Source organism: Haliotis cracherodii, unplaced genomic scaffold (assembly GCF_022045235.1).
Source record: "Haliotis cracherodii isolate W230 unplaced genomic scaffold, xgHalCrac1.p SCAF_17, whole genome shotgun sequence".
NCBI lineage: Eukaryota > Metazoa > Mollusca > Gastropoda > Lepetellida > Haliotidae > Haliotis > Haliotis cracherodii.
The window spans coordinates 29,010,713-29,038,307 of NW_027266272.1; the positions used below are offsets into that span (position 1 = coordinate 29,010,713).

Genomic DNA, 27,595 nt, shown 5'->3' on the forward strand with positions numbered 1-27,595 from the left:
AGTGTCAGGGATATTCTCTGGAAACTGTAGGAAGAGTTGATTTCACAAGCTTAGGACCCCCATCTCACAATTAGGCAAATGATACTCCTTAAAACAGGGGCAGTAACTCTTTCAAAATTAGTCGAAAGGAAACGGGACTGAGGTGTGCGTATCATCAACATGTCGACATCTTGTGTGTAGTGTGTCAGGGATATTCTCTAAAAGCTGGAGGAGGAGTTGATTTCACAAGCTTAGTACTTCTCTCACAATTAGGCAAATGAAGCTCCGTAAAACATATAGAGTTTCAGGGATATTCTCTGGAAACTGTAGGAGTTGATTTCACAAGCTTAGTACCCTCTGTGGGATGGACGGACGGACGGACAGACAGACCGAATGACGGACGGACGGACGGACTGCGCCACGACATATTCCTCCTTCGGCCATTCTGGCCCGGCGGGGGATAAAAATCCATCCGCAAGAACAGGTCGTTTTGTCATGTATCAGATTCAAAGACTTCAAAATCACGTTGATAGGTTACTGAAGCTTATTGGAAGTGGCTATGGTTACACACTACACCACACCTGGCACATTTCGCTCCAACACCCTGTAGTTGGAAATGTCGACCTCTTAACACTCTGGTGCGTCCGTACCCAACCCACAATCACAGGTTTCTAGCGTGCCCAAGGGAAAAGGATCGCCACCTGTTGGCGTCTATAGTCTCTGGTTTGACAGGGCACAGTTAAATTCCTTTAACACTTTAAAAATTTAAGTCAATAACCTGTGTATCAATATTTTCTTTTAGCACTACTTCCGCCACAATTAAAGTAACCTAACATGAATTCATATGTTGGGCTGTATGCGTATGAAGTTGTTAGTCATCAGCTGTATATACATGTATGTACTGTGTGATCCAGGTTAGGGTTGGTCTTCAGCAATCCATATTGGTCATAAGAAGTGTGAGTATGTTGTTAGAGGCAACCAACGGGATGGGTGGTCAATCTCATTAAAATCAGATCTAAGTTCTCGCTGCCGCTAAACAAAGATCTGATGACATCCCATTACGGGTCACGTAAGAAGGACCTTTCGCGAAATTTGGCTGACCACTATAACGACTAACAAGAAGTCGACATTAACCAGTTAGAAAGCAGCTTTCTCGAGCTTTACGGCACTCGTTTCCATTTCAAATACGATTGAAACATGTTGACACAGTTCTCGAATAAAATTTTGAAAACCGAACAAACGAACATTCCGGAACGTCTAATATATGGTTGCAATTGTATGGCAGTGCTTCCCACGTACTGTGCAACGCCTCCTCCGTTCAAACGTTTATCCCATGAAAGTGATTGACGGAGAAACTGTCGTTCGGAATACCCTGTGTTAACATTTTCGAGGTTGCATGATTAGAAAACACATTCCGACTGTCACTTCCATGATCTGGGATGAAAGGTCGTTCTGACCTGACAGTAATGGTCCTCAGATCTTTGTTTAGCAGCGAGAACTAAGATCTGATTTTGATGAGAATTGGTGTGGGTGGTCAAACTAGCTGACCAAATTGCGTAGATTGATGCTCATGATGTCAATCACTGGATTGCCTGGTCCAGACTCGATTATTTACAGACGGTAGTCATATAGCTGGAATATTGCTGAGTGCAGCGTTAAACAAAAACTGTATGCACATCTAATTCTTTGATCGTAAAACCAGAAGAGGATGTTTTTCTGGGAGTTGTGATTTCGGGCCCTGCACATAATTAGCCATTGAATGAAAACAAAAGATAGGTTGCGCCTGACAGGCTTTGACACAGTTCCTGCTTAATTATATTTATTGATTAATACTTTAGCTTGAATGAAGATCTCACCATAAAAGTAATAGTTAAACTTAATGGTAAGGGTTATGTCAGTGAAATATGTTTACACCTATTTCTATTTCCAAATTACTATTGAACAAGAAGAAAATGCCATCATGACTGCCGCAATGGTAAATACTTGTCGTGAATATGTCAACTATTTATATATTTTGTTGCCAATGAAACTCAAAATATGTATATTTAAAAAGTCTTAACCTATCCCAAGGCACCAGTTCAACATTTAACCAATCTGTGATTGGTATGCTCAAGAAACAAGCACTACCCCAATTTTCAGTCAAAGTAGTTGGCATAGAAACTTGAAAAAGATCTTTTTCAATGATCTCAAACTATCAAAAGGCACCAGTTCACCACTAGACCTATCTATGTGCCAAGTTTGGTGAAGAAATATTGATCCTTCCTAATCAGCTCCTACCACAATAATGGTGTACTGAAGACCTATTCTGCCCAGATCCTACATACATGTGGATTACTTCAGGATGTCTAGGCATCTCCTACATCTGTTTTGTTTTTGTCAGCAAATACAGAGGCTCCTGACCAGCGTTTGTCATCCACAAGACAGCACAGCAGTCTTATTACATCCTCAGTCATTTCTATTTCAGTCTGGAATATTTTTCATGCAACAAATGAACAAAACCTTTTGAATTAATGGATTGCAACTCAAAATTGCAGATAACAAAAGCATAATTAGAACTGACAATAAAACTGAATCGATTTCAAATCTGTATTGCATATCCATAGTAACTTGATCAAACATGCATGTATATGTCTGGCTTGTGACGTAACTGACCTTATTGGTAAAAACAAAGGGAGTTTTAACCATTGCTTATTTCACAGAGTAATACACAACATGCCAATTATATCGTGATGTCAGCTTAATGTGGGAGAAAATATTGTGATGCTGGTCTTGGATGCTAACAACTTTTGTGATACCAACACAATTTGGTGAAAACAGTTGTGGCCAAGCATCATAATAATTTGGGATCTGGGATTCAAACCCACGTTAATTGGTGTAGTTAAGGGAAACAAATTGCATAGCAAATTGCCATACATGATGACCGACTCATTAAGATCCTGGGTAGAATAGGTTTTCAGCAACCCACGCCTGCTGTAAAAGGCGACTATGCTTGTCGTAAGAGGTGACTAACGGGATCGGGTGGTCAGGCTCGCTGACTTGGTTCATGCATGACATTGTATCCAAATTGCCTAGATCGATACTCATGATGTCAATCACTGTATTGTCTGGTCCAGACTCGATTATTTACGAACCGCCGTCATATAGCTGGAATATTGCTGAGTGCGGCGTTAAACAACAAACAAACAAAACAAAAACATGACCAGTTACCAACACATTTCATGCCTTAATATCTCAGCAGTACTTCTCTTAGAACCCCTGAAGTCAGCAAAAATTTGGGATCAGTCTGTGCCAGGCCATGCACAAATGTTGGGGGCAGTGTGCCATGGAGCACCTCAGAATCAACTGTCCATCAGGACAAGGTGTTAGGTGCTGGCTTCGTCATACATCCCTTGAATCAGCTGTTCACCAGGGACATATATTGAGATCTGTCTGTCATCAAGAACCTCACAATGGATTGTTCACCACCACAAATGTCGCGAGCAATGTGTCATTTAGCACCCAATCAATTGTTCACCAGGGAACAAGAATTAGGATGAGTCTGTCTGTCTGTTCTGTCCACGGATCGAGCTAGCTTGCTGCACTTGAAGCACGTGTGTCCAGTTTTCTTTCAGCATTCTTAACATTTTGGTTGTCTGGTTTGTCTTTCCTGAGTTTCCTCTTCCTCTTCTGACCTGTGTTGCCAGCTTGCGGTCCTCCTGGCTTGTGTTTGGTTCCTTTCTTATCTTGGGGCCGATCTAGCCATGCTGCATCTTGAGACCCGGGAGCCTGGTATCTGCAACATGAACATGTCAGTGAGGGAATGGTGATTTCCACAGCTTACAATATTCAAACTTTAGCACTGTAGGCACTGAAGAATTAAGTCTTGGCCTATCAATCCAGTGGCTTATAGCAGGACAAGCATTGGGGCTTGCACGGGGAGACAAGCATTCGGTGACAGGGAGACAAGCATTGGGTGACAGGGAGACAAGCATTGGGTGACAGGGAGACAAGTATTGGGTGACAGGGAGACAAGCATTGGGTGACAGGGAGACAAGTATTGGGTGACAGGGAGACAAGCATTGGGGCTTGCACGGGGAGCCAAGTATTGGGTGACAGGGAGACAAGCATTGGGTGACAGGGAGACAAGCATTGGGGCTTGCACGGGGAGCCAAGCATTGGGTGACAGGGAGCCAAGCATTGGGTGACAGGGAGACAAGCATTGGGTGACAGGGAGACAAGCATTGGGTGACAGGGAGACAAGCATTGGGTGACAGGGAGACAAGTATTGGGTGACAGGGAGACAAGCATTGGGGCTTGCACGGGGAGACAAGCATTGGGTGACAGGGAGACAAGCATTGGGTGACAGGGAGACAAGCATTGGGTGACAGGCGGACAAGCATTGGGGCTTGCACGGGGAGACAAGCATTGGGTGACAGGGAGACAAGCATTGGGGCTTGCACGGGGAGACAAGCATTGGGTGACAGGGGGACAAGCATTGGGTGACAGGGAGACAAGTATTGTGGCTTGCACGGGGAGACAAGCATTGGGTGACAGGGAGACAAGCATTGGGTGACAGGGAGACAAGCATTGGGGCTTGCACGGTTAGCCAAGCATTGGGTGACAGGGAGACAAGCATTGAGTGACAGGGAGACAAGCATTGGGTGACAGGGAGACAAGCATTGGCTGCTGGGAAAACTGAATTCGGAGACAAGCATTGGCTGCTGGGAAAACCGAATTCGGAGACAAGCAGTGGGTGCTGGGAAAACTGAATACGGAGCAAGCATTGGCTGCTGGGAAAACCGAATTCGGAGACAAGCAGTGGGTGCTGGGAAAACTGAATAGGGAGCAAGCATTGGCTGCTGGGAAAACCGAATACGGAGACAAGCATTGGCTGCTGGGAAGACTGAATTCAGAGCAAGCATTGGCTGCTGGGAAAACTGAATACGGAGCAAGCATTGGGCGCTGGGAACCTATCCTGCCTCAGAATATGCTCGCAACAAGAATACAATGCAGTGACACACTAGTTTCGTAGAATGGGACTTAACTCCCTTTTTGTTTCCTATAAAACACCACGTCCTCACCCGGGCTGGCTGGTGTTGAGTGGCTCCCTGGACAGAAGGATGGAGATAGCGGGGATGTCTCGATTCACCTTCAACCTGGAAATAACAGCAGGCAATTCATACCACACAATGGAGGCCACATAAACATGCCTTTGTTTAGTTGCAGCACTGACTGGGAAAGTAACATCGTGAACATAGGCCGAAACTGAGTTTAGATTATTCTGCCCAAAAGCAACTTGTAATCATTACAACTCCCCAAAGTTTCAGCTTGATCACAGATAGTTATGGAAATTCTATTTTCTTCCCAAGGTAGACTGACAGTCTTGCTTGACAATGGTATAAGGATCTATACTGAAACGTCGCTTTTTACAGTATTAAAGAAGTTGTTATCCATAAACTGTGTCTACATTTCATCCAGCAACATCTAAGTAATGCCTTTCACACAATTAAAAAAGCGAAGTACTCAATTTTATCATCAAGTAAATTCTGTCAAATCCAGACTTCCTTCACTCTGTATTCCAGACACAAATTGTTGGAGTAAGGATCAAATTATTATGTAATTAATGGTCCGTAATCTGGATTGACTATTCACACATCTCACTCGCATGTCCGATAAGCTCATCAACATGATCAAGATATAACATGATATAATGTGGGTTTTTTGGCCTTGGCTCAATAGGTCGTGGGTGGGTTTGTACAATCAAGTGGTGAGAATCTCTCCCTGTTTCTTCAAATTATGAGAGAGAAAAGCACATACAAATACTTAAGAATTTTGCTATTGGTAATTTTAATTGCATCCGATGGATGGTTGACATCTTCGATCTAACGTCGTCATATTGTGTGAGACATAACCCCCACTAGAAATGAGACTTCTGTCTAATCTGGACTACTGTCTAAACAGATGTGGGTCCCACACAAGTCCTGTTAAGATAAGGTCCCCTGTATAAACCAGAGGTAGTTCATTCTGAGAGACAAATGTCATGATCAGTAATACTGCCCCGTTTGAGAACCAGGGTAGAATTGGTCTTCTACAACCCACACTTGTAATGAGAGACGATTAACGGATTGGGTGGTCAGGCTCACTGACTTGGTTGATGACTGTCATTGTATCCCAATTGCTTAGATTGATGCTCATGATGTCATTCACTGAATTGTCTGGTCCAGACTTGATTATGTACATACAGGCCGCTGTCACATAGCTGGACTATTGCTGAGTGTGGCGTTAAACAACAAACAAACAAAATGGTTCCTGGCAACAAGGCTATGCTTCCAACTCACCTTTCCAAGCCTTCCATCTTAGGTTCCCAAAATTCTTCTATCCTGAAAAAACCCCAAAGATGTGTAAAGTCAGATGATCACATCACCTCACAATGGGCATCTTCCCGAGGCAAGGGAGTTAACTGGCTGTAAAAATCCAGTTTCCAGCAATGCCAAACTATGCTGCAATTATGAAGTTACATTTTGGCTGGACTAACAAGTCTATGCATAGTCCACTCAAAAACATGTAACGATATCGACATCCGAATCTTAAACATGGCTTTCAACGTTCACATTTCAGTCAACTGCAGGATTTGCAAAGCATGTGTACCGTCAACTGGGCGTTGACAAATATTTTCCAAATGTTTTCATGTTTTTCATCAAGGTGCTCAAGTGATTTGATGCACTTCACTAAGTAAGACCTGTCTTGTAACAATATAGATCTTGATCATCCATCACATCGTCCTGAATTGGCACCACCATTTTGTTTGAAGCAAATGCAAGTGATATCAGTGGTGGAATCTGATTGGTCAATAGGAGGGGCAAAGAAGGGACATAACTGGTAATAGCCACTAGAGGCGCTATGATCGAGCCCAGAAAATCCAGCCTAGTTTGGCAAGGGTAGAAACTGGACTTTTGTAGTCAGTAGTTGTCATCGCAAATGATTCACAGTACACTGGAATATTAATTTCATCAATATGGTAAACATATCAATAGGATTCCTAAAAAATTGTTTTAAATGTCTAAGTAGTTTCCATTTTGGTACATTTTCTCAAATCAATTTCAAATGTCAGCGGAAGAAACTATCACCAATGTCGGTCTTTACTTCCAACTGAAGCATTTCTAATCCTCAGTTATTCGGGGTGAAACGATACAGCAAGGTGATGATACGATAAGCATCACGATACATACATAATGATACCATACATATCACAATACACATATTCAAATCAAATTGCATTGAAACGTCTTGACTATTTATTGACTATAAATTCCAGCTGGTTATAAAGTTGCCAGCACAAATGTTTTACACCGGGCTGAACGATAAAGACAAATAACTACAGACGAGGATATTTTATACTCATTCTAGGTTTTAACCTGCTATGACAGAACAATTTATACAAATTTTATTTTAATATTAACTATAATAAGGTTGATATACCACAAAAATTAGCAAGACAATCAAATGTGCATGTTTTAAAAGTTGACCGTTCAAGACAAAAGCATCCCGTCCCGGGCAGTCAGGCATATTAAACACTGGAATAATATACAGGTATTGTTCTATTTGCATATATACACTGAACCCATTCCCTACACCAACTTTATTTAGAGCCTCATTTAAATTACACGACACTATAAATAAGCATCAATCAAATTAGTCGTGAGTAATAAGACAGAGCATAACAAAGTAATGTTGGCGAATACGTCCGGGACATGTATTTATCATAAAGGAAGAATAATACCCTGGATAAATACATAATGAAAAAATCAATACATGTATGACATCTAAGTAAAGTACATGGTATTCAAAATACTAGGGCTGGGGCGGGTAACTCGGGTTCTCGGGTCAGATGGGTCCTGAGTAGGACCCGGGTACCCACAGGATTACCCTGACCCGTGGTTAGTCACGTGATATTTTGTTAAATGAGAAAAACTCACTCAAGCTCATCGGTTACACTACAAGTCGCTAATGTTCGCATTTCCTTCTGACGATGAACACATTCCTTTTGACTTGTATATGTTTGAGTAATGTTCGAGCTTCAGTAAACCTCAGTGAACGCACGATGTGACTGTTTGATACATGTATCTAAATAGTTTCTGTATCTTTTAGCCAGGGCTGCGGTAAAACAATTACCAATCAGACATTTTGTTCCCAACCTTTGAAACTTGCAGTGGATACCCGGGTAGGGTCGGGTAATAGGGGGTCGGGTACCCGGGTAGTAAATTTGGACTCATCCCAGCCCTACAAAATACCATGTGGGTCTGACATAAATTTCTCAGATTAGATTTGAATGCTCATTCATATCGACCAATCAGTAGTGAGGAAAACTTGACCTCACACAGTTACTATCTCCTGTGGAAGACAGATGAGTGAGTGAGTGAGGTTTTATGCTGCTTTTAGCAATATTCCAGCAATATCGCGGCGGGGGACACCAGAAATGGGCTCCACACATTGTACCCATGTCGGGAATCAAACCCTGGTGTTCGGCGTGACGAGTGAACGCTTTAACCACCAGGCTACAGATGGAAGACAGATGATGACAAGGAATCACTGACCTTCGGAATCTTATCTTGGTTATCTGATGCAAACCCTGGAAGAAAAACAAATTTCAGGAAAATCTATTATCACAATAAATATGGAATGAAAGTGGTGTGTTTGATTGTTATTTAATGCCACACTCCGCAATATTCCAGCTACAAGATGAGGGCCTGTAAATAATTCAGTCTAGACAAGACAATCCAGTGATTGATATTGCGAGCATCGACCTACACCATCTACATATGAGTGAGTGAGTGAGTATGGTTTTACGCCGCTTTTAGCAATATTCCAGCAATATCACGGCAGGAGACACCAGAAATGGGCTTCACACATTGTACCCATGTCGGGAATTGAACCCAGGTCTTCGGCATGACGAGTGAAGGCTTTAACCAAAAGGCTACCCAACCGCCCCCATCTACGTATGAAGATACACAATCAACCAAGTCACCGAGTCTGACCAACAGATCTATTTACTTGGCCATGAGACCGGCCAACACAGCCTGCTAGGGACCTCTTCTAACCCAGATGCCATAGAAGGGGAAGGGAAGTGGATCATAAACTTCTCATTTTAAGAAACATCTTTGTATTTAGTGAACATGATGTATGAAGAACTTTCCTTCAAAATCTTATTGACATTTGGTTGTATATATTATTAAAACATTTAGCATTGTTTAGTAAGCAAATTTATTTTCCCAAATAGTCGATGGTTGAAAATAAACATAAAAATATAATCTTACAAACATGTTAAGTTTGAAAATTAAGATCTTAAGAGTATTATCACTCAGGTGAAACAAACACAAACAAGTGAATGTAGAAGTGTTTGGGGATTGATACTCAAAGGAGTTATCTCCCTTGGCCCATTGGCCAAAACGCAAACACTCTCTAAAGGCAAACATTTGAGTCTTGGGAGACGGATTCCTCCTGAAGTGATGTATAAAAATTGTACTGCAATCATATCCGGGCATATCATAACTGTAAGAGGGCATCTGGATGATTCTGTTACAAACTAGAGTACCACAGGTACTGAAGCTCACCTAGACTAACATTTAGTCGCAGAAATAAAGTTATCTTTAATATTTCGAAATATGTAAAAATAAATTATTCAAAATAAAAAAATAAAAATTCAAATGGAGTCCAGAGCAATGCTTATTTCAGCCTAGAGCTGAGCAAATGTAGACTTGCCGAATCATTCTACATTATAGTTGGACTATTGTTTTAATTTATTCTCTAGGGTCTGGGAGACAGACGAGAGCTCAATTTACCAGTGATATAACATTTATGGGTTGATGAGATCCAAACTAGTTGTTTTGCTTAAAAGACATGTTACACTACAAGTCACTAATGTTCGCATTTCTTTCTGACTATGCACCCATTCCTTCTGATTTTACATATGGTTGAATAAAGATAAAACTTAATTCAACTTCAGTGTACTAATGACCAGATTGTTTAATACATGTATCTAAATACTTTTTACAAGGACTATGCCAAAATGTTCCCAATCAGACATTTAGAGACATCTCCTGAGACCTACAGTGGGTAACCGGGTAGGGTGGGGTGATAGGGGGTGGGGTACCCGGGAAGTAAATTTGGACCTGTCCCAGCCCTAATACCTTGATCTTCCTCTTCATGATCTCAGCACAGGAGATGGTCTTGTTGACGGCATGGCCTGACCCATTCCATGTGATCTGCTTCACATCAGGCTCCTGTCAACAAATACACCTCCTTTACGTTGTACACAGCACACATAGTACATATACATAGTCTTCTGACCTTCACAGTTGTACACAGCACACATAGTACATATACATAGTCTTCTGACCTTCACAGCTGTGACCAGTCCCCCTCTAAATAAACATACGTTGGTAACGTTGTATTTCAATGAAATCATTGACCTACAAGGAAAACTCATAGTTTAATTTGGAAATATTTTTCAGCAAACTGACAGAAAACAAAGAAATTGATTTCTGGTGGTCAGGTCAGAAGGCATGCAGCATTGCAATAATTTTGTCTGAGTTTGAATCCTCATTCACATTCTAAGACCTGGACCACTCCCTCAACCCTACCTCCATGTTCTTGATAGCATATGCCTCATCCCTACCTCTATGTTCTTGATAGCATATCCCTCAACCCTACCTCCATGTTCTTGATAGCATATCCCTCAACCCTACATCCATGTTCTTGATAGCATATCCCTCAACCCTACCTCCATGTTCTTGATAGCATATCCCTCAACCCTACCTCCATGTTCTTGATAGCATATCCCTCATCTCTACCTCCATGTTCTTGATAGCATATCCCTCAACACTACCTCCATGTTCTTGATAGCATATCCCTCAACCCTACCTCTATGTTCTTGATAGCATATCCCTCAACCCTACCTCTATGTTCTTGATAGCATATCCCTCAACCCTACCTCTATGTTCTTGATAGCATATCCCTCAACTCTACCTCCATGTTCTTGATAGCATATCCCTCATCCCTACCTCCATGTTCTTGATAGCATATCCCTCATCCCTACCTCCATGTTCTTGATAGCATATCCCTCAACCCTACCTCTATGTTCTTGATAGCATATCCCTCATCCCTACCTCTATGTTCTTGATAGCATATCCCTCAACCCTACCTCCATGTTCTTGATAGCATATCCCTCATCCCTACCTCCATGTTCTTGATAGCATATCCCTCAACCCTACCTCCATGTTCTTGATAGCATATCCCTCAGCCCTACCTCCATGTTCTTGATAGCATATCCCTCAACCCTACCTCCATGTTCTTGATAGCATATCCCTCATCCCTACCTCCATGTTCTTGATAGCATATCCCTCAACCCTACCTCTATGTTCTTGATAGCATATCCCTCATCCCTACCTCTATGTTCTTGATAGCATATCCCTCAACCCTACCTCCATGTTCTTGATAGCATATCCCTCATCCCTACCTCCATGTTCTTGATAGCATATCCCTCATCCCTACCTCCATGTTCTTGATAGCATATCCCTCAGCCCTACCTCCATGTTCTTGATAGCATATCCCTCAACCCTACCTCCATGTTCTTGATAGCATATCCCTTATCCCTACCTCCATGTTCTTGATCGCATATCCCTTAACCCTGCCTCCATGTTCTTGATAGCATATCCCTCAACCCTACCTCCATGTTCTGGATCGCATATCCCTTAACCCTACCTCCATAGTCTTCATACATATCCCTAAACCCCACCACCGTTTTCTTGATAGCATATCCATCAATCATGTCTCCATATTCTTGATAGCATATCCATCAATCATGTCTCCATATTCTCGACTGCATATGCCCATGAACTTACCTTCATCCTCTTGATAGCATATCCCATGATATTTCTGATCTTGCTGCCTGCACTGACTCTCATCTCCACCACGTTGTCATCGAGGGCTGAGAATGGTGCGGGCTCCTCCACTTCCCGTGTCTCCCCCTTCACATAGTTCTCCATCACTGTTAGTCAGTGTGTCACACTCTCACCTGGACAACAGACATTAGAACTGCGTTATTTCAGGGACTTTACTGCTTTCATTGAAGAATTTGGACAATTAGAGAGTTCGGCATATATCTCCTAAAGTAGCAGTCTCCTTCAAGTGAGTCCTCGATATAATTTAAATAGAGGACTTCACTTTCAATCTGAATGAACTTCCAGCTGGAAAAGCTGTTTGCTTGGGTATTAAAGGGACAGGACATTGACTGTTCTGAAGCTTTGTTTGTAAATAATAGCTGATAAGATCCTAGATTACTTGGCTCTGCTCAGCTTATATTGCGAGAATTTTTCTGCTCCAGTGACCACACTGCGTGTGTAGGCTTATCACATGATCTGACTTTTCTCTTGTTTATAACAAACACACTTATCCTGAAATAAGAATAAACGGGCCTTATGCAAACCTTTCGGCATATTGTTTGGCATAATTATATAGACATACTACTACAACTGCAGCAGTGAGGTACAGGACAATATAGCTTGACACATCAAAGTGACTGTATCGCTAGCTCTCCAGAGGGCTTCGATGCCGGCATGTGGAGGATGAATATGCAAATGGAATTGCTTTTTCATATTTTAGGATATTTTCTCAATGAAGGTTATGCTTATCTACATGTGCAGACTCGATCAAAATGAAACATGAAAAACATGAAAGAACTGCCATGACGATGTGATGAGGGTACTAGACTGGCCACAAGGAATTTTGGGTAGGAGTGTGATTTGCTTCTTACAACCAAGGTATATTGTAATTTAGTCTTTGATAAGCACTGCATGGCTTTTAATCCAATCACGCTGGCAATTAGTATTTTGTAACTCATCCTTAGAAAAACACACAAGATTTCTCTTCAATTTTCCTCTCATAAAAAACATAACTGAAGCCAGTTCACTCAGAGCAGCGTTTGCGTTCTTGGCTCCACTGTGGTTTGAGAATTGAATTGTGCATGTGATGTCTCACTCGGAAATTATAAAAACACACAAAACTATCAATGTACTGTGCCCTTAAGACTGAGAGGGCAGACAATAACAAGTCTAGTACTTATCGGTGTAATATGATTGAAGGGCTATTTTTAGTGTAATGTCAATTCATGGACACTACTATGCAGAGCTCCAGATAAGCTGCGTATCTGCGTAAAATACGCATCAGTAATGCAAAAATATGCAGTAAAATAAAATCCAAGCGTATCAAATATCATTACAGATACGCTACAAAAATAAAACTTGTGTGTATCATCAAAATATTGTGAAGTAACCCTGCGTTTTCGATTAGCAAATGAGCAACTTCTTTTGAAATTATAAACGGGCATTCCCGTCAACCTTGCCAAACTCCATGATAACAGTTACATCATGATCAATTGCCATCACACTTTCTTGTGGAAGTATCGTGGTATTTTTGAATCCTATAAAGCTCTCGAACCCACACGACACCAGTTTGCAGGGACTAGATGAATAGCGTTTATAAATTTTTAACTTAAATACCTACATGTGTAAAAACTAGTGGGTAACAGAAATTTGAATACCAAGATAGAATTACTGATACCCAATGATTTTAAAATGCATGGGTAAAATACCCCAAACACCAAAAGCTTATCTAGAGCTCTGACTATGGTATATCTAAAACGAAGTTTTGGTGTTGAATGGGATAAGGGTATTTATCATAATGGTATAGATGATTATAACTGAGGATGTGTACTGCATGACCCCTTTCTAATAAAAGCAGCAGGATCTCCTGACATTTCTTCTTTCAATTTCAAGATTCAGGATTTCAGCATATGATGGTACTTATTGCATGCTATTTTCCTCAGGTATTGCATTAGTTTCCAAAGTATACGACTTCGCCACTCCAGGAACATGGGAACGTATACCAGACCCCCACAGACAACCCAGTTGGTAGCTATATAGCACTCGACATTGATATTATGTAGGCTATCTATATCGAAAATAGGAGACACTGTTGAATGATAGGCCCGTAATAATATCCGCGAAAGAGACATTCGTCATAAGAAGTAATATACAAAGAATAAAACGTTATACAAACCAAATCTAAATAGATACTCAAGAAATAATTCTGTTAGCGGTGTTTAAGTGCCTGGATATTGTGAAACATCATCGAGCCACCTGTGTGGCGACTGGGGCCCGTCTCGTGCGCAATCTGTGATCCATCGCAGAACCAGTTGATTCCCTTCCACAAAATGTACGCATTCGTCACCATTCGCCCCTTTCCGTAACCTGCAAGTTTGTCCCGGAATAACACTAGTTGGTCACGAATGAAGATGTTCGTTGTACGAAAAGCCGAAAGTTTATATCGTTCACATTCCATTGAAATTTGAGAAATACTAGTATTACATCTATGTTCTATGTGACTACAAAGCCCTCTTGGCAAAGGAAAGGAAAAAGACATAATATTATATGATTTATTTCATCATTTCAAGAGACATTTTACGAAAACGTCTTTCCAACCACTGTTAATGGTGAACGAGTCATTCATAAAATTACTGTGCCTTGAAGTGGTGTGGGCGAGTTTATGTGCCCAATAGGCAAACGTTACTGTGATGTTATTTTATTAGATGCACTTAACTGAACAAGTTCTTTTTCATTATGAGAATTAGCCTACTGGTGTTAACCTGAGCTGCAGAAAAAGAAATAAAATATTATATTCGTTTGGTACTTTCAAAAACTTTTAATACCAGAACATATTTTTAACATCCTCGCCTATCACTCAGAGTCTTAAGCGATGGTAATATTGGACAATGGGGTTTATGCATTGTCTATTTGTTCAAAGTGTGTATTTATCGTTTTAACGTGAAATATGTTGAAAACATGGAGTCTATTTATGAAAAATGCCGCATTGAATTCCAGCATGTGTATAACACATTTCGTTACAATAAAGGAGAGATTGTTTCCTGACAGTCACTTCCTGCAACAATATTCCTGAAAATATTGTGTAATTATGCTCCAGTGACTATTGAAGGGTGAGTGAGTATAGTTTTACGCTGTCTTTAGCAATATTCGGAAATGGGCTTCGTGCCTTCAACCCATGTAGGTAATCGCACCTGGACCTGTAGAACTGGAAGGTCTCTAGCTCTCACTTATCGGTCAAGGTAATCACAAAAGTGTTCATTTGCCCTGGGTTCAGATCAAGGTTTGACATTATTTTTCCAAACTGGATTTTGAATCAGGTGGTGATTAATGCTCATTCGCGTATGTATAGATAAATGTTATAGAACATTTCAGGAAAGTTAAATCTACCCATTCGGTTGTCAGGAGCGGTGGGACAGAACGTTTGCTCGTCACGCCGAAGGTCCGGGTTCGATTCCCCACATGGGTTGTACGCATGAAGCCCATTTCTGATGCTTTTGGTGCTATTAATAGACGGAAAGTTTCCACAGAAGAAAGGAAAATGGCCGACAAGAGTGATTTGGACTGCGAGAATGGTAGGTACATTTTGACAGATTTCACTAAATCTACTGAGGTTTCAATGACCATAACTTGCATATTTATAGATAAGACACTAGAGAATGTGTAGTTCTCTAAAGAAGAGTTTACAATAACCAAATGCTATTTTATACCATGATTGTTTTTTAATTGTGCAGCATGGCACCCAAAGCGAATTGAAGTTGGACGGCATGCTGTACCCAGTGTCGTTTGGACGGCATGTCGTCTTCATTTAGAAAAGGGAGCATTCAATGCAGCATGTTGGTTAGAATTATTAACTTGGTCTCATATCAAAGTTGAATTATTCTAACTGAAGGAAATTAAAGATAACAGGACATGAACTGAAATATTTGAAGGGAAATAGAAACACACAAGATATGATAGAAGAAAACAACCTGCAGAAAACAGACACTATTCCTAGACTAGCCAGAACAAATGATTTGTTACTATCGGGAAAAGAGAGTATGATTAGGAAGAACATGATCCTAGTTTTGTCACGTTTCATTTTGAAGCGTTTTCCGAATGTAAATGTCCTTACCGTGCTTACTACCTGCTATAGTTCCTCAAGTTTGTGAAAGCAAGCGTCCCGTGATAAGTTGTAACAAATTGTTTTGGCAGTGGTCCCGTGATGTATGTCTGATGATACTTGATGCATCAATGAGAGAATCTCACATGAGCTGTGAGGAAGTACAGGATATCTGTCCTGGTTGACTTAATCTTGTAACAACTATATTTCTCAAGGGACGGCTAAACCTCAACTCTTAGTAATTGGTATGTTATTCTATATGTTACCGTTTTCTAAGTAATGTGGGTTCACAAATGAAAACACTGGCTTAGTCAATATATTGTTGGAACGACAAAAACGATACAAAAAGTAATGATACAGTTATACTTTTTTCAAATATATAAATTGTATATCAATAAGGGTCTGCTAATTAATATATATATATGGATATATATAAAGCATCTGTGAAGATGCCGTTTAGAATAGGTTTTCAGCAACCCATGCTTGCCGAAAGAGGCGACTATGTCGTAAGTGGCGAATAACGGGATCAGGTGGTCAGGCGCGCTGACTTAGATGCATGTCGTCTTATCCTAATTGTGTGGATCGATGCTCATGATGTCAATCACTGGATTGTCTGGTCCAGACTCGATTATTTACAGACCGCCGTCATATAGCTGGGGTATTGCTGAGTGCGGTGTTAAATAACAAAAGCCAGGAGGGTGAGTTAACAAAAACATGTTGCAAGTCCTCATCATACCATTCTAGGCCTACGTCATCGCCACAACTTACGTGTTTTGTGTTAACCTACATGTTTTTTGCTTGTTTTGTGACCATTGCGCTAAACAACGGCGAAGATGCTTGGCGGCTTGGTATATATCGTTTGTCTGACGTTATTTTGTTGACTTTCACAGACATCGCTAATATCGCATGTACATGTGTATCAGTCATAATCAGTTTTCAACAAAAACCCAATCTCATTAAAATCAGATCTTAGTTCTGGCTACCGCTAAACAAAGAAATGAGGACATCCCATTACCGGTCACATCAGACCGACCTTGCGCGAACTTTGACCGACCAATGGAATGACCAATCAGAAGGCAGCTTTCTCGTGCTTCACGGCACTAATTTCAAATTGGCGACTTCGCTTCGAAACATATTTTGACAAATTCTCGATTACAAATTTGAAACCTGAACAAAAAACATTCTGGAATGGCTAATAGATGGTCTAGATTGTAAGGATTCAGTCGTTAAACCCATGACTATCGTTCAGAATACCCCATGTTAAAGTTTTCGAGATTGCATGATTAGAAATCACATTCCGACTGTCACTTTCAGAATCTGGTAAGCGACGCTCTGATTGGTCGGATGAAAGGTGGTTCTGACGTGACCCCTAATGGGATGTCTTCAGATCTTTGTTTGGCGGTAGCGAGAACTAAGGTCTGATTACTAGAACTCAGGTCTGATTTTAATGAGATTGACAAAAACCCAGTTTACTACTTCGTGAGGGTTTCTGATAAACTCCGAAAACAAAATGGCAACAGACATCAAATGATTAGATGATGATGATGATGATGAATGATCATCATCATCTATTCATACATCATTCACAAACTGAATACTTAAAATTATAAAACTGATCTAATTTTCTTTCTTTCAGAAAAACATATTAATTCTTTAAGGACGAAGTGCCGACTTTGTGGAGAAGACATTTCCCCCAAGGGAGCCACATTAGCCACGAAACACAAGAAAGAAATCAAGCAAGTGTTTGGAATTGATACTGACAAAGATGAGCCTTCTCTTGAATTTTTAGCTTCTTCTTGTGAAACATTTAAAACAGGCATTTTCACCACTTGCAACATATCTAATACTTCACAGACATTCCAAGTAAAAGACAGAGTGAACACTCTCAGAAAGGAAAGAAGTAAACAACCATGTGTTTACGTTCTATGGGATATGTCATTTGGCCAAACATTTTAAGTCCAGTATATCATTTTGTAGTGAATAAAAACTTGAAAATGTTTGCAATACTTGGCTATAAATACACATATTTTATTTTTATATGAATGAGAATAAATGTATCAACCATGTGTTTTTAAAATCACTACTCACTACTGACATTATTATGTTTCCAAGTGTATATAACAAAAGCCTTCATTTTCACCTTGCAGCAACAGATTCACGGAATAGAGCATGGTTTGGACGCAAGGACGATATGTCGCCAAGAAAGAGGCGTTTAATGGACGAAAGAGCTGAGAGATAACGCCTGGACAACCGGTCAAAAAACATGTTTAAATGTCTAGCTGGCCTGAAGCCTTCCACGGGGTGGGAGGGTTTTGTTTACTTGTATAATCCATCTGAACCGACACAATGTATTTATGGAGGTTCAGAGGATTGTACAAGAAAATTTGAATCAAACATGCCCTTGTGCACACTTTCTGAAGAATGCAAACCCAAAAAGATTAATATGGAGACTTTGTTTCAAAAAGTCATGATGGGGAATAACACCTCAGATGTAAATTGCCCGCTCACCGACAAAGGGATGTCGTAAGTTTCGTCTCTAGCTTCTGCCCAGAAACAGATGTTGTCGGACATTGGCACTGTCGCAGATGACAATTCCCAACAAATGAATGTGAATCTAAACCAGATAACAAAAGTGATTGTACCCATAGTTTGTCAGTGTAAAAGGTAGAGTTGAAGCGTGGTAGAGTTGTCTTGTTTCTGCATGGGCATTAACAGTTCTTTGTGTTAATTACTATTTAATCTACCACAAAACGGGGTCACCCATTTCTTTATTACTATATATCGTATTAAATGTAATTTAAAAAAAAAAAATCTTTGTTTGTTTTTTGTTGTTTAACGCCGCACTCAGCAATATTCTAGCTATATGACGGCGGACTGTAAATAATCGAGTCTGGACCAGACAATCCAGTGATACAATGACGTGCATCAACCATGTCCTCAACCCTGACCACCCGATCCCGTTCGTTGCCTCTGACGACAAGCATAGTGGCCCCTTACGGCAAGCATGGGTTGATTTGACCAAATAATAACAAATGTTATCAAAACGTTACAAGGCTGAAAATAGTCGCCAAAACGCTGTTAACTTATGATGGCGGTGGTGGTTTGGGGAAGCATTCGTGTCAACCAACGGACAGGCCTTGTCCAATCTCATTAAAATCAGTTCTTAGTTCTCGCTACCGCTAAACAAAGATCTGAACTTTGACCGACCAATTGAATGACCAATCAGGAGGCAGCTTTCTCGTGCTTTACGGCACTAATTGACAAATTCTCGATTACAAATTTGAAACCCGAACAAAAAAACATTCTGGAATGGCTTAAAGGTGGTCTAGATTGTAAGGATTCAGTCGTTAAACCCGTGACTATCGTTCGGAATACCCCATGTTAAAGTTTTCGAGGTTGCATGATTAGAAATCACATTCCGACTGTCACGTTCATAATCTGGTAAACGACGCTCTAATTGGTCGGATGGAAGGTCGTTCTGACGTGACCCCAAATGGGATGTATTCAGATCTTTGTTTAGCGGTAGCGAGAACTAAGGTCTGATTTTAATGAGATTGGGCCTTGTCGTCATCAGTATCAACCACATTGGGAACATCTACAGGGATGACGCTCTTCAGTCCGTGGTGTTACCATTCCTTCGCTGCCAGCAACAGGAAACACTCTTGCATCACGACAGCCCCCGGCCGCTCTCCAGGGGTCGTCCAGGATCCTTGGCTGTGCGAAACGTCGTCGTTCTCCAATGGCCAGCTCCCTCCCAAGACTAAACCCCATTGAACGCTAGAGGGATCATCTGGATCGTCAGATCAGTAGGCGTCCTCATCCACCACGAAACGTCAACAGCTGGAAGCCTCACTGAGGGACGAGAGGCAGCAGATTTCCAATGACATCCTCGATGTGACGGCGTGCACTGGTGCTCATGGCGATCTCATTCGTAATTGAGAATGTCTGGTATCTGTGAACCTGTTCAAACTGAACATGACAAGACCTACTTCACTCATTACTGTGTATTGTGAAATTGCGTAGATCGATGCTCATGATATCAATCACTGGATTGTCTGGTCCAGACTCGATTATTTACAGACCGCCGTCATATAGCTGGAATATTGCTGAGTGTGGCGTTAAACATCAAACAACTTGTAATATCGCCAATGATACCCGTATTAAATGCTTCACCATAATTTCTTGTTTGTTTGTTTTGTAGCCATCATCAAATACGGGTGTACACTCTGTTTTGCCCGGCATTACTACAAACACGTTCACTTTTGATGTTTTGTCGAACGCAAAACGGAGGTTTTATTATTACACTGTTAAAACGCCAAACTGTTATATGCTGGTAAGTCATTTGTTCTTTAACATCAGTTAAAAGGGTACCTTCAAAACCATAACTACCCTTCTATGTTTCAAGCATAAAAAAGGGATGGATATTGGTGCGTTCTTTCTTCTGATATTCATAAACAACTCACCAAGCATACACGTCCAGATGATCATAAGAAACGCATACTTGCCATAAAAGGCGACTATGCTTGTCGTCAGAGGCGACTAACGGGATCGGGTGGTCAGGCTTGCTGACTTGGTTGATGCATGATATCGTAGATCGATGCTCGCGATGTCAATCGCTGGATTATCTAGCCCTGACTCGATCTGACCGCCGTCATATAGCTGGAATATTGCTGATTATGGCGTTAAACAACAAAGAAAGAAAGAAAGATTATCATAAGAGTCAACATATGGCACGCCGTAATTCCATGATCATGGGTTCGAATCCCAAATCTGCCCGGAGTATGGTATTTAATTTGTCAGCACCATACCCGTGCTCGTGGGTTTCAACAAAGTTGTAAACGTCTAAGACCTGCATCACTTCGGAATTTCCTCCTACTGACGCGCCGTGATATAACTGAATACTGTCAAAAGCTGCGCTGAAACTCAATTCACACACTCATACAAGTGGACACACATAAAGGCATTTTGAGCTAGAGAAACACACCAGTTTAGCTTTCACAGTAAGTTTTATTACACGTCACTGATACATTTATACAACAGGCGCGATACATCCATCGACTTGTTCTTTGACATGAACTCCGTGATACATCTGGATAGCCACTGCATGAGTATAACCCGTCTTCCACCTGTGGACACACGGAAATTAAACTCTTATTATTAGTTATGATTCACTCTAACTGTGATACAATATTGAGTAGATAGCATGTCAACAGACACTGGCCAATGACAACTTTCTCAGCTGTCTGAATATTACACAAATATATGTTGAACGGCTTAACTAATATCATATACTTCAGAAGAAATACTTGCGCTTTACTCAGCTATACTTCCGTGGGAACTCTGGGATAGAATTGGTCCCCTGCAACCAATGCTTGTCGCATGAGGCGACAAAAAGATCGGGTGACAAGGCTCGGTAATTTGGTTGATTACATGCAATTGTTCCCTAGCGGCAACGTAATTTTAATCCGAGAGTGAGTGAGTGAATGTTGCTTTACGCCGCATCTACTAAATTCCCGGCGAGAATGGTAATCATATTTAACTTCAATGCTGTGTACGGAAATTTTCAATTTTCATGTTAATTGTTTCGGATCAGTCATGAAATACAAATTGATATATTGATCTCACATTTCCCGATCATGTTACTAATATACAATGCATACCAACTGATGTTTGATGTATGAAACTAGTTTCTATTTTGAATGACAAGTACTGTCAGCAAATAGACAAGTGTTTGTATTCATATCATTAATCAATGCCGATGATAAGATTTGAAATCTCAGTACCTCCGTTAATGTGGCGTGTGGATCGGGATTGTCGGGTTTCAGCATCATCATCGTCACTGACCAGGAACCAGGACCTAGATGAATAGTACACTAACTTTACCTAACCTCCCTCGGTAAACTTGTTGTGTGTACATATATTAGTATGTATATGCAGTAATGTCATTGTTATTTACTTTGTATATATAGTGATGAAATACTATGTGTATCTGAAATCGGTATTTCGCCACAAGTAGTGAGTGAGTGAGTGAGTTGTGTTTAACGCCGCTTTTAACAGTATTCCAGTTATATCGCGGCGTGTCAGCTTAATGTGGGAGGAAAGCCCGAAGTGATGCAGGTCTCAGACGTTTACCACTTCGGTGAAACCCACGAGCACGGGTATGGTGCTGACAAACCTAGAAACATAATCGGGGCGAACCTGGATTCGAACCCACAATCATAGGTTTCTGGTGTGCCCAAGGGACGCAACTCTGCACAGCGAATCACGGCGCCTTAGACGACTGGGCCACCCGTGCCCCCTCGCCACAAGTAAACCCTTGAGGTCTTACTCTTCTCCGCCTCTTCTTAATGATAATAATGAACTGGACATATTACAGACGGATCAGTTTATTTATTCAATGTAATATGATGTGAGATAAGTGAGGTGAAACCATCGCGTCCAAGATTATTGCAGTTATACAGCGACGTGCATGCACGCGCGCTAGCGTGCGTGCGTGTTCTTTTACTAGTCCGGACTAATGCCACTTTAATGGTGCTAGCCCACTGAGATACCATGCCGCAGTTTAACATGCATACCCCACTCAGATACAGTGTACTGACTCCGAGCCGACCATCCCCTTAATGCCGAGCGCCAGGCAGGGTAAAAAGAAGTACCATCTGTTAACGTCTTTTGCAATGACGCGCCTGGGATCGGACCCCCGACCTACCGTTCTACCACTTGACCACGGAGACGGTCATTCAATGTAAGGCAGCTTCTGACAGAGTAGCGACTAGCGAGCACGTGTAATCAATGCTGCTACATACACTACCAAGGTAATGGCATGGTACATGAATATACATGTCGCAAATTGAAAGTATATTGTGGCTTCTGATCCGATGTTCTGTTTTCATTTGGAGGTTTCGGTCAAATGCCTCAAGTCTGATACTCAAATAACAAACTTGTGAACCTGAGTGACAAATATCGTTGCTTATGGTCAACCACTGGTTTCCCTGGTCCAGACTTGATTACTAACAGGCTGATTTGATATAGTTGGAATATTACTTAACAACACTCACTAACAGACTTCTGCATATTCAAGAAGAGGCTACCGTCATAAAATGGCGTGAATATTTAAAAAAATGATAGACCACACTCACTCATTCCGAGAAAATCTTAACGCCTCCAGCGTAGCATCGTGTAGACATGCAAATATCAACGGTTTGTGTTCTATTAATATAATGAAACCTTAGACATCAAGCACCATCTGGCATTACCTTACCTGTCGGTTATGCAAGGGTGAACAGTTGAAGGGATGTTTGGTAGCTGTGCAAGTTGTGCCGTTTACTCATGCCGGCACACGATAATCATGGGTTCGAATCTTAGATTCATCTTGGCTTTGACCCTGGCATTCGGTCAGATTTGCTTGTCTGAATGCTTTGGTCGCGCTACCAAAAGCCTCGACCCTGATTAGAATACATACTCCACGAATTCCCTTCACAAATTGTAGTAGCGCAGAGGATTATAAGAATACCTACAAGAATACCTGGTGCAACTGAACCCTGCTCTTTATCTAATATGTTGCGAGATCACAAAGAATGAGGTAGAACCCATATCTGTTGTGATGAGTCTGAACCATTGGTGATGATATTATATGCGATTTATGCATATCAGAACGGGTTGCTGCAGTTTTTTCAAGATATCTGATATGAAACAAGAGTCGCCCGATATATAACTGAAGAAAAAACTACAGCTAGGAAAACAAGAAAATCTTTTATTGTTAATACTGATTAGATATCGATTAAATCAAGTAATAACAACTTGTCGGAAAAAAACTTGTCCGAAAGGGCCAAAATGTATAACTCAAATTATAGCTTTTTGAACGTATAATATTTATAGCATACATCTCCAAAATCCAAAAAAGGTTATAAACAGTCCGAAAGGTTTAAAAACGTCCGAAAGGTCCAAAAATGCCCCACAACAGTATATCTTTTGTATTTATGATACTGGGTAATCAACTAGCACATGGCACACCGTCCAAGAAGTAGCAAGATGTCACACTAAGCGTCCATCTTGACACGGAACACTCTCCTCAAGAATCCAGACACACGTGACAGGAAGACTCGAACTGGGGACTGGGTCGAGGTGTCGTCATCATCGAGGTTGATATCGACGAAGTGAGGGGCATCACGAAGATCTGTGGCAGAGAGGGAGGCAGGGGCAGGGGTAGAGATAAAGGTGGGACGGAGGGCCAGCTCAGACAGGGGTTCAAGGATGGTCATGTATCTCCCAGTAGGACGCTACCAGGGAGGGACAGAAGGACATGCAGAGAGTGACAGATGGAAGAAGAGGATAGATTTTTCTATATTACAGAAATGAAAGTGTTTGGAAACAGGTACATAAGGCAATAATGACACTAGAAGAAAGTAACAGATTACGATATGTTTATATTACTGCACATGTGCATCAGTGTCCAAATCAATAGTATGTGTTGGTATGGTCTTGTGTTATTACCAAATTAAATAATTAAGCCGATACATTCATGCACTACAAGACAGTGAAGACACAATTTCAATTCTACAGTAACTCTGGTTTAATTACTGATTCCCTAAAACACCCACTTGGCGAGGAGGGGCCCAGATGTCAAAGTTCAAGGGGAACCTGATCACGAGGTCAATAGCTGTCGGGACGAAAGGATTGACAGTCTTAAATAAGGATAAACCAGACAGCTATCCTGTATATCTAATATTAATATACTGTGTTCATTGATATAATATATTATCCATTAAAATGCGCAGAGTGTTATTTTCTTATTGACTGAAGTCTTAAAGGGCAAGTTCACACGGAAATGAACCTTTTTTTCTTGTACTTTTTCCACATTAAAAGTGTTAACATAGAAGTGTCATAGACAAAAATATAAAAACATCATATTTAATTAACATATTTTTTGCACTAAAACGATTTATATTTTTCACATTTTCCAAGTGTTCTATTTCCATAACAAAAACACCATGGCTTATGTCCCTTGCAATATGACGTCATTGGTGCCAATTGATAAACATTATGACGTCATCATGCTTTGTTAGAGCCGCTTCACGTGGTGTAGGTACAGTTTTGTGATTCTAGCATCTCAGATGCCAGCCAGAATTGTGTTATGCTGAGTCACCACTGCGCCGGAGTGTGTCGTAGGCCATGTTGTTTTACCGCAAACTGGTCCTTGATATCTTTTGCGTTGAGAATAGACAGGGACCCAGTTGAATTGGCACCAATTACGTCATAATCTAAGGGGGATAACTCAGGCCTATTTTGCTCGTAAAACGAAGGCCTCATAACGGCACATCACTTTCACACTATTGTGAGCTTCCTACTTTCACTGTGAAAAAAAATGAGTGTATATTTTCAAACACAGATACTAACTAATTATAAAATTGCGTTTTGTTTAGAAAAAGAAAGAAAGTGATTTTTGAGTGTACACTTCCCCTTTAACACTCAGAATTAATAGGATTCATCATCATGAATATGAAATTGTGACAGTAACGATTTGAATATCAGGATATATACTAGGACATACAGGATATATAACTAGCTTCTGGTAGATATACAAGATGAAACTTTTAACGAAAATGGAAAATTAATTAACACAAACCTTTGGTAGATAAATAAGATAAAATACTCTTATTGAATTATAAGGTGAACTTTGGATCATTTATATTGGCTATAGAATTACTAACATATGCAGTGTTTGAAATAATTTCAAAGCCCATGAGACAGTCGGGCAGGTGACCTAAAGCTACCTGCCTGCAATTATGACAAGACATTACAGTTTCACACCTTTCATGATAACATTGAAATTACTGAGATAAAAGTGTAAAAGAACCACAGTATGCATCACCAATTGTGTTTGTTTAAAATGTTTTTTTTCTGAAAACAACTCCAGATTTACATTTACAACATTTACAGAATTGGTGTGGGAACCTACGTTAGTAATTTTGGTTCATTATTATAGAAACATTAACAATCTGAGCCTAACTAAAGGAGGCTAGTGACTGTTATAAAGGATCCATAGTATCTATCATCGGATCATAGGTTTTCGGACATGAGACGTTTTCGGAGGCCCATGTGTGGCGTCACACATTGTAAATACTAAGATGATGGCCTGTTTTAAATATCTAAAGTCGTCTTTTATAAGTGAGTAAGATGTTTTACAGTTCTAGTGATTAGCGAGAAAACTACGAACTTCCCTTATACGCCCGAAAGCCCACAACACTGGGATACATCGTGAATAGACAAACGAATCACTTTGAATAAAAGGATTGACAAGTTGGGGCACAAGTTGCACAGGTTAGCTGCCACACATCCCATGCCAATCTGGAGCTGGCCAGTTAACTTGTGAATCCAAAATCAAATCTGAGGCAGAGGCCTGAGAAGGTAACCTGGGACCATTCACGTCAGAAACAAACTGTCAGCGTTTTAGGTTGGAATTGTAAACTTGATTTAATCAAACGCTAAAATATAAGTCCCATCGCAACACTGTCTATGAGAAAAGGATTTAAAGGGCCCAAGTTAACGTAGAAAACATGCTATAAGATAGGACGAATGGACATAACTGGAACTTTCCTCTTTTCCATAGGTCTAGAAATCTACTCCAAATTGAATAAGTGATATGTCATAACTTATTTAGAAATAAAGAAATACCTTGGGCGTAGGAGCTCATGGTGTTTATAATCGGAGATGAGGAAAATACAAAGCACACAGCAGCAGAAAAATAGCAATGATAGTTGCAACAATGGCGATATCAGTGGTGAAACTGTCGTCAGGGCGACGTCATAAATCTCGCGAGACTGTCATAGCCAATCGGCCAACCTCGCCAATTTCCGTAACTGCAAAGACGTGAAAATGCATTCGTGACCAACTCGTGGTATTCCGGACAAGCAGTGATCAGTACACGTTCCTCAAGGAAGCTTGTCCATTTTAAGAAGACCGTAGCACCAAATTCTTTTTACCGACTTGTCACAGCAAAACAATTTGCTTAGTTGACTCAATGTTTTGTGAACTTACCTCTGTACGTGACATCATGCCATGCCCACTACAGAAAATAAGGGTATTTCACCATCATCCAATTCCTTCAATGTGAGGCTCAGTACCAAGCCAAAGTCTGTCGAGGGGTACAACTGTTCTCAAGGTTTAAACATCACTAATCTTGCTTTAAAATCACGTTCCCAAATTACATGAACCAAATATAATTGAAATACAGACGAATTGATCAGCAACCTAAAATCGTCATCTGACTGTTCCCAAATTTCATGGATCAGCACCTAGACTCCGGGGGCGGTGGGATAGCCCAGTGGTTAATGCGTTCACTCTTCACGGGGAAGGCCTGTTTTCGATTCCCCACATGGATTCCCCACATGGATATTGTGTTCTGGTGTCTCCCACGGTGATATTGCTGAAAGGGGCGTCAAATCCAACTCACTCCTCCTCGCAGATGGTTTGTGTCTCCTTCGTTACCATGCACCAACCAACATCCCAACATGGGGACTCCCCGTATAATGTACACTATGGTCAGGTAAGCTAAAAAAAAAAGACAAGCTTGTGTTTCAGGAAAATATTTATTCCTCTGGAC

The 27,595-nt window shown here is 40.8% G+C and overlaps 1 protein-coding gene across 1 annotated transcript; it reads right to left on the reverse strand.

The window, feature by feature from the left end:
- Window positions 1–1,822: 1,822 nt before the first annotated feature.
- Window positions 1,823–14,171, reverse strand: LOC139464580 (ribonuclease P protein subunit p25-like protein). Its single transcript, XM_071246100.1, has 7 exons — window positions 14,074–14,171; window positions 11,859–12,031; window positions 10,146–10,238; window positions 8,553–8,587; window positions 6,297–6,338; window positions 5,040–5,114; window positions 1,823–3,751 (listed from the first exon to the last, which is right to left on the reverse strand). The coding sequence occupies exons 2-7, from the start codon at window positions 12,000–12,002 to the stop codon at window positions 3,547–3,549; spliced, it is 594 nt and encodes a 197-aa protein (XP_071102201.1). The 5' UTR covers window positions 12,003–12,031; window positions 14,074–14,171; the 3' UTR covers window positions 1,823–3,546.
- Between the last annotated feature and the right edge of the window lie 13,424 nt (window positions 14,172–27,595).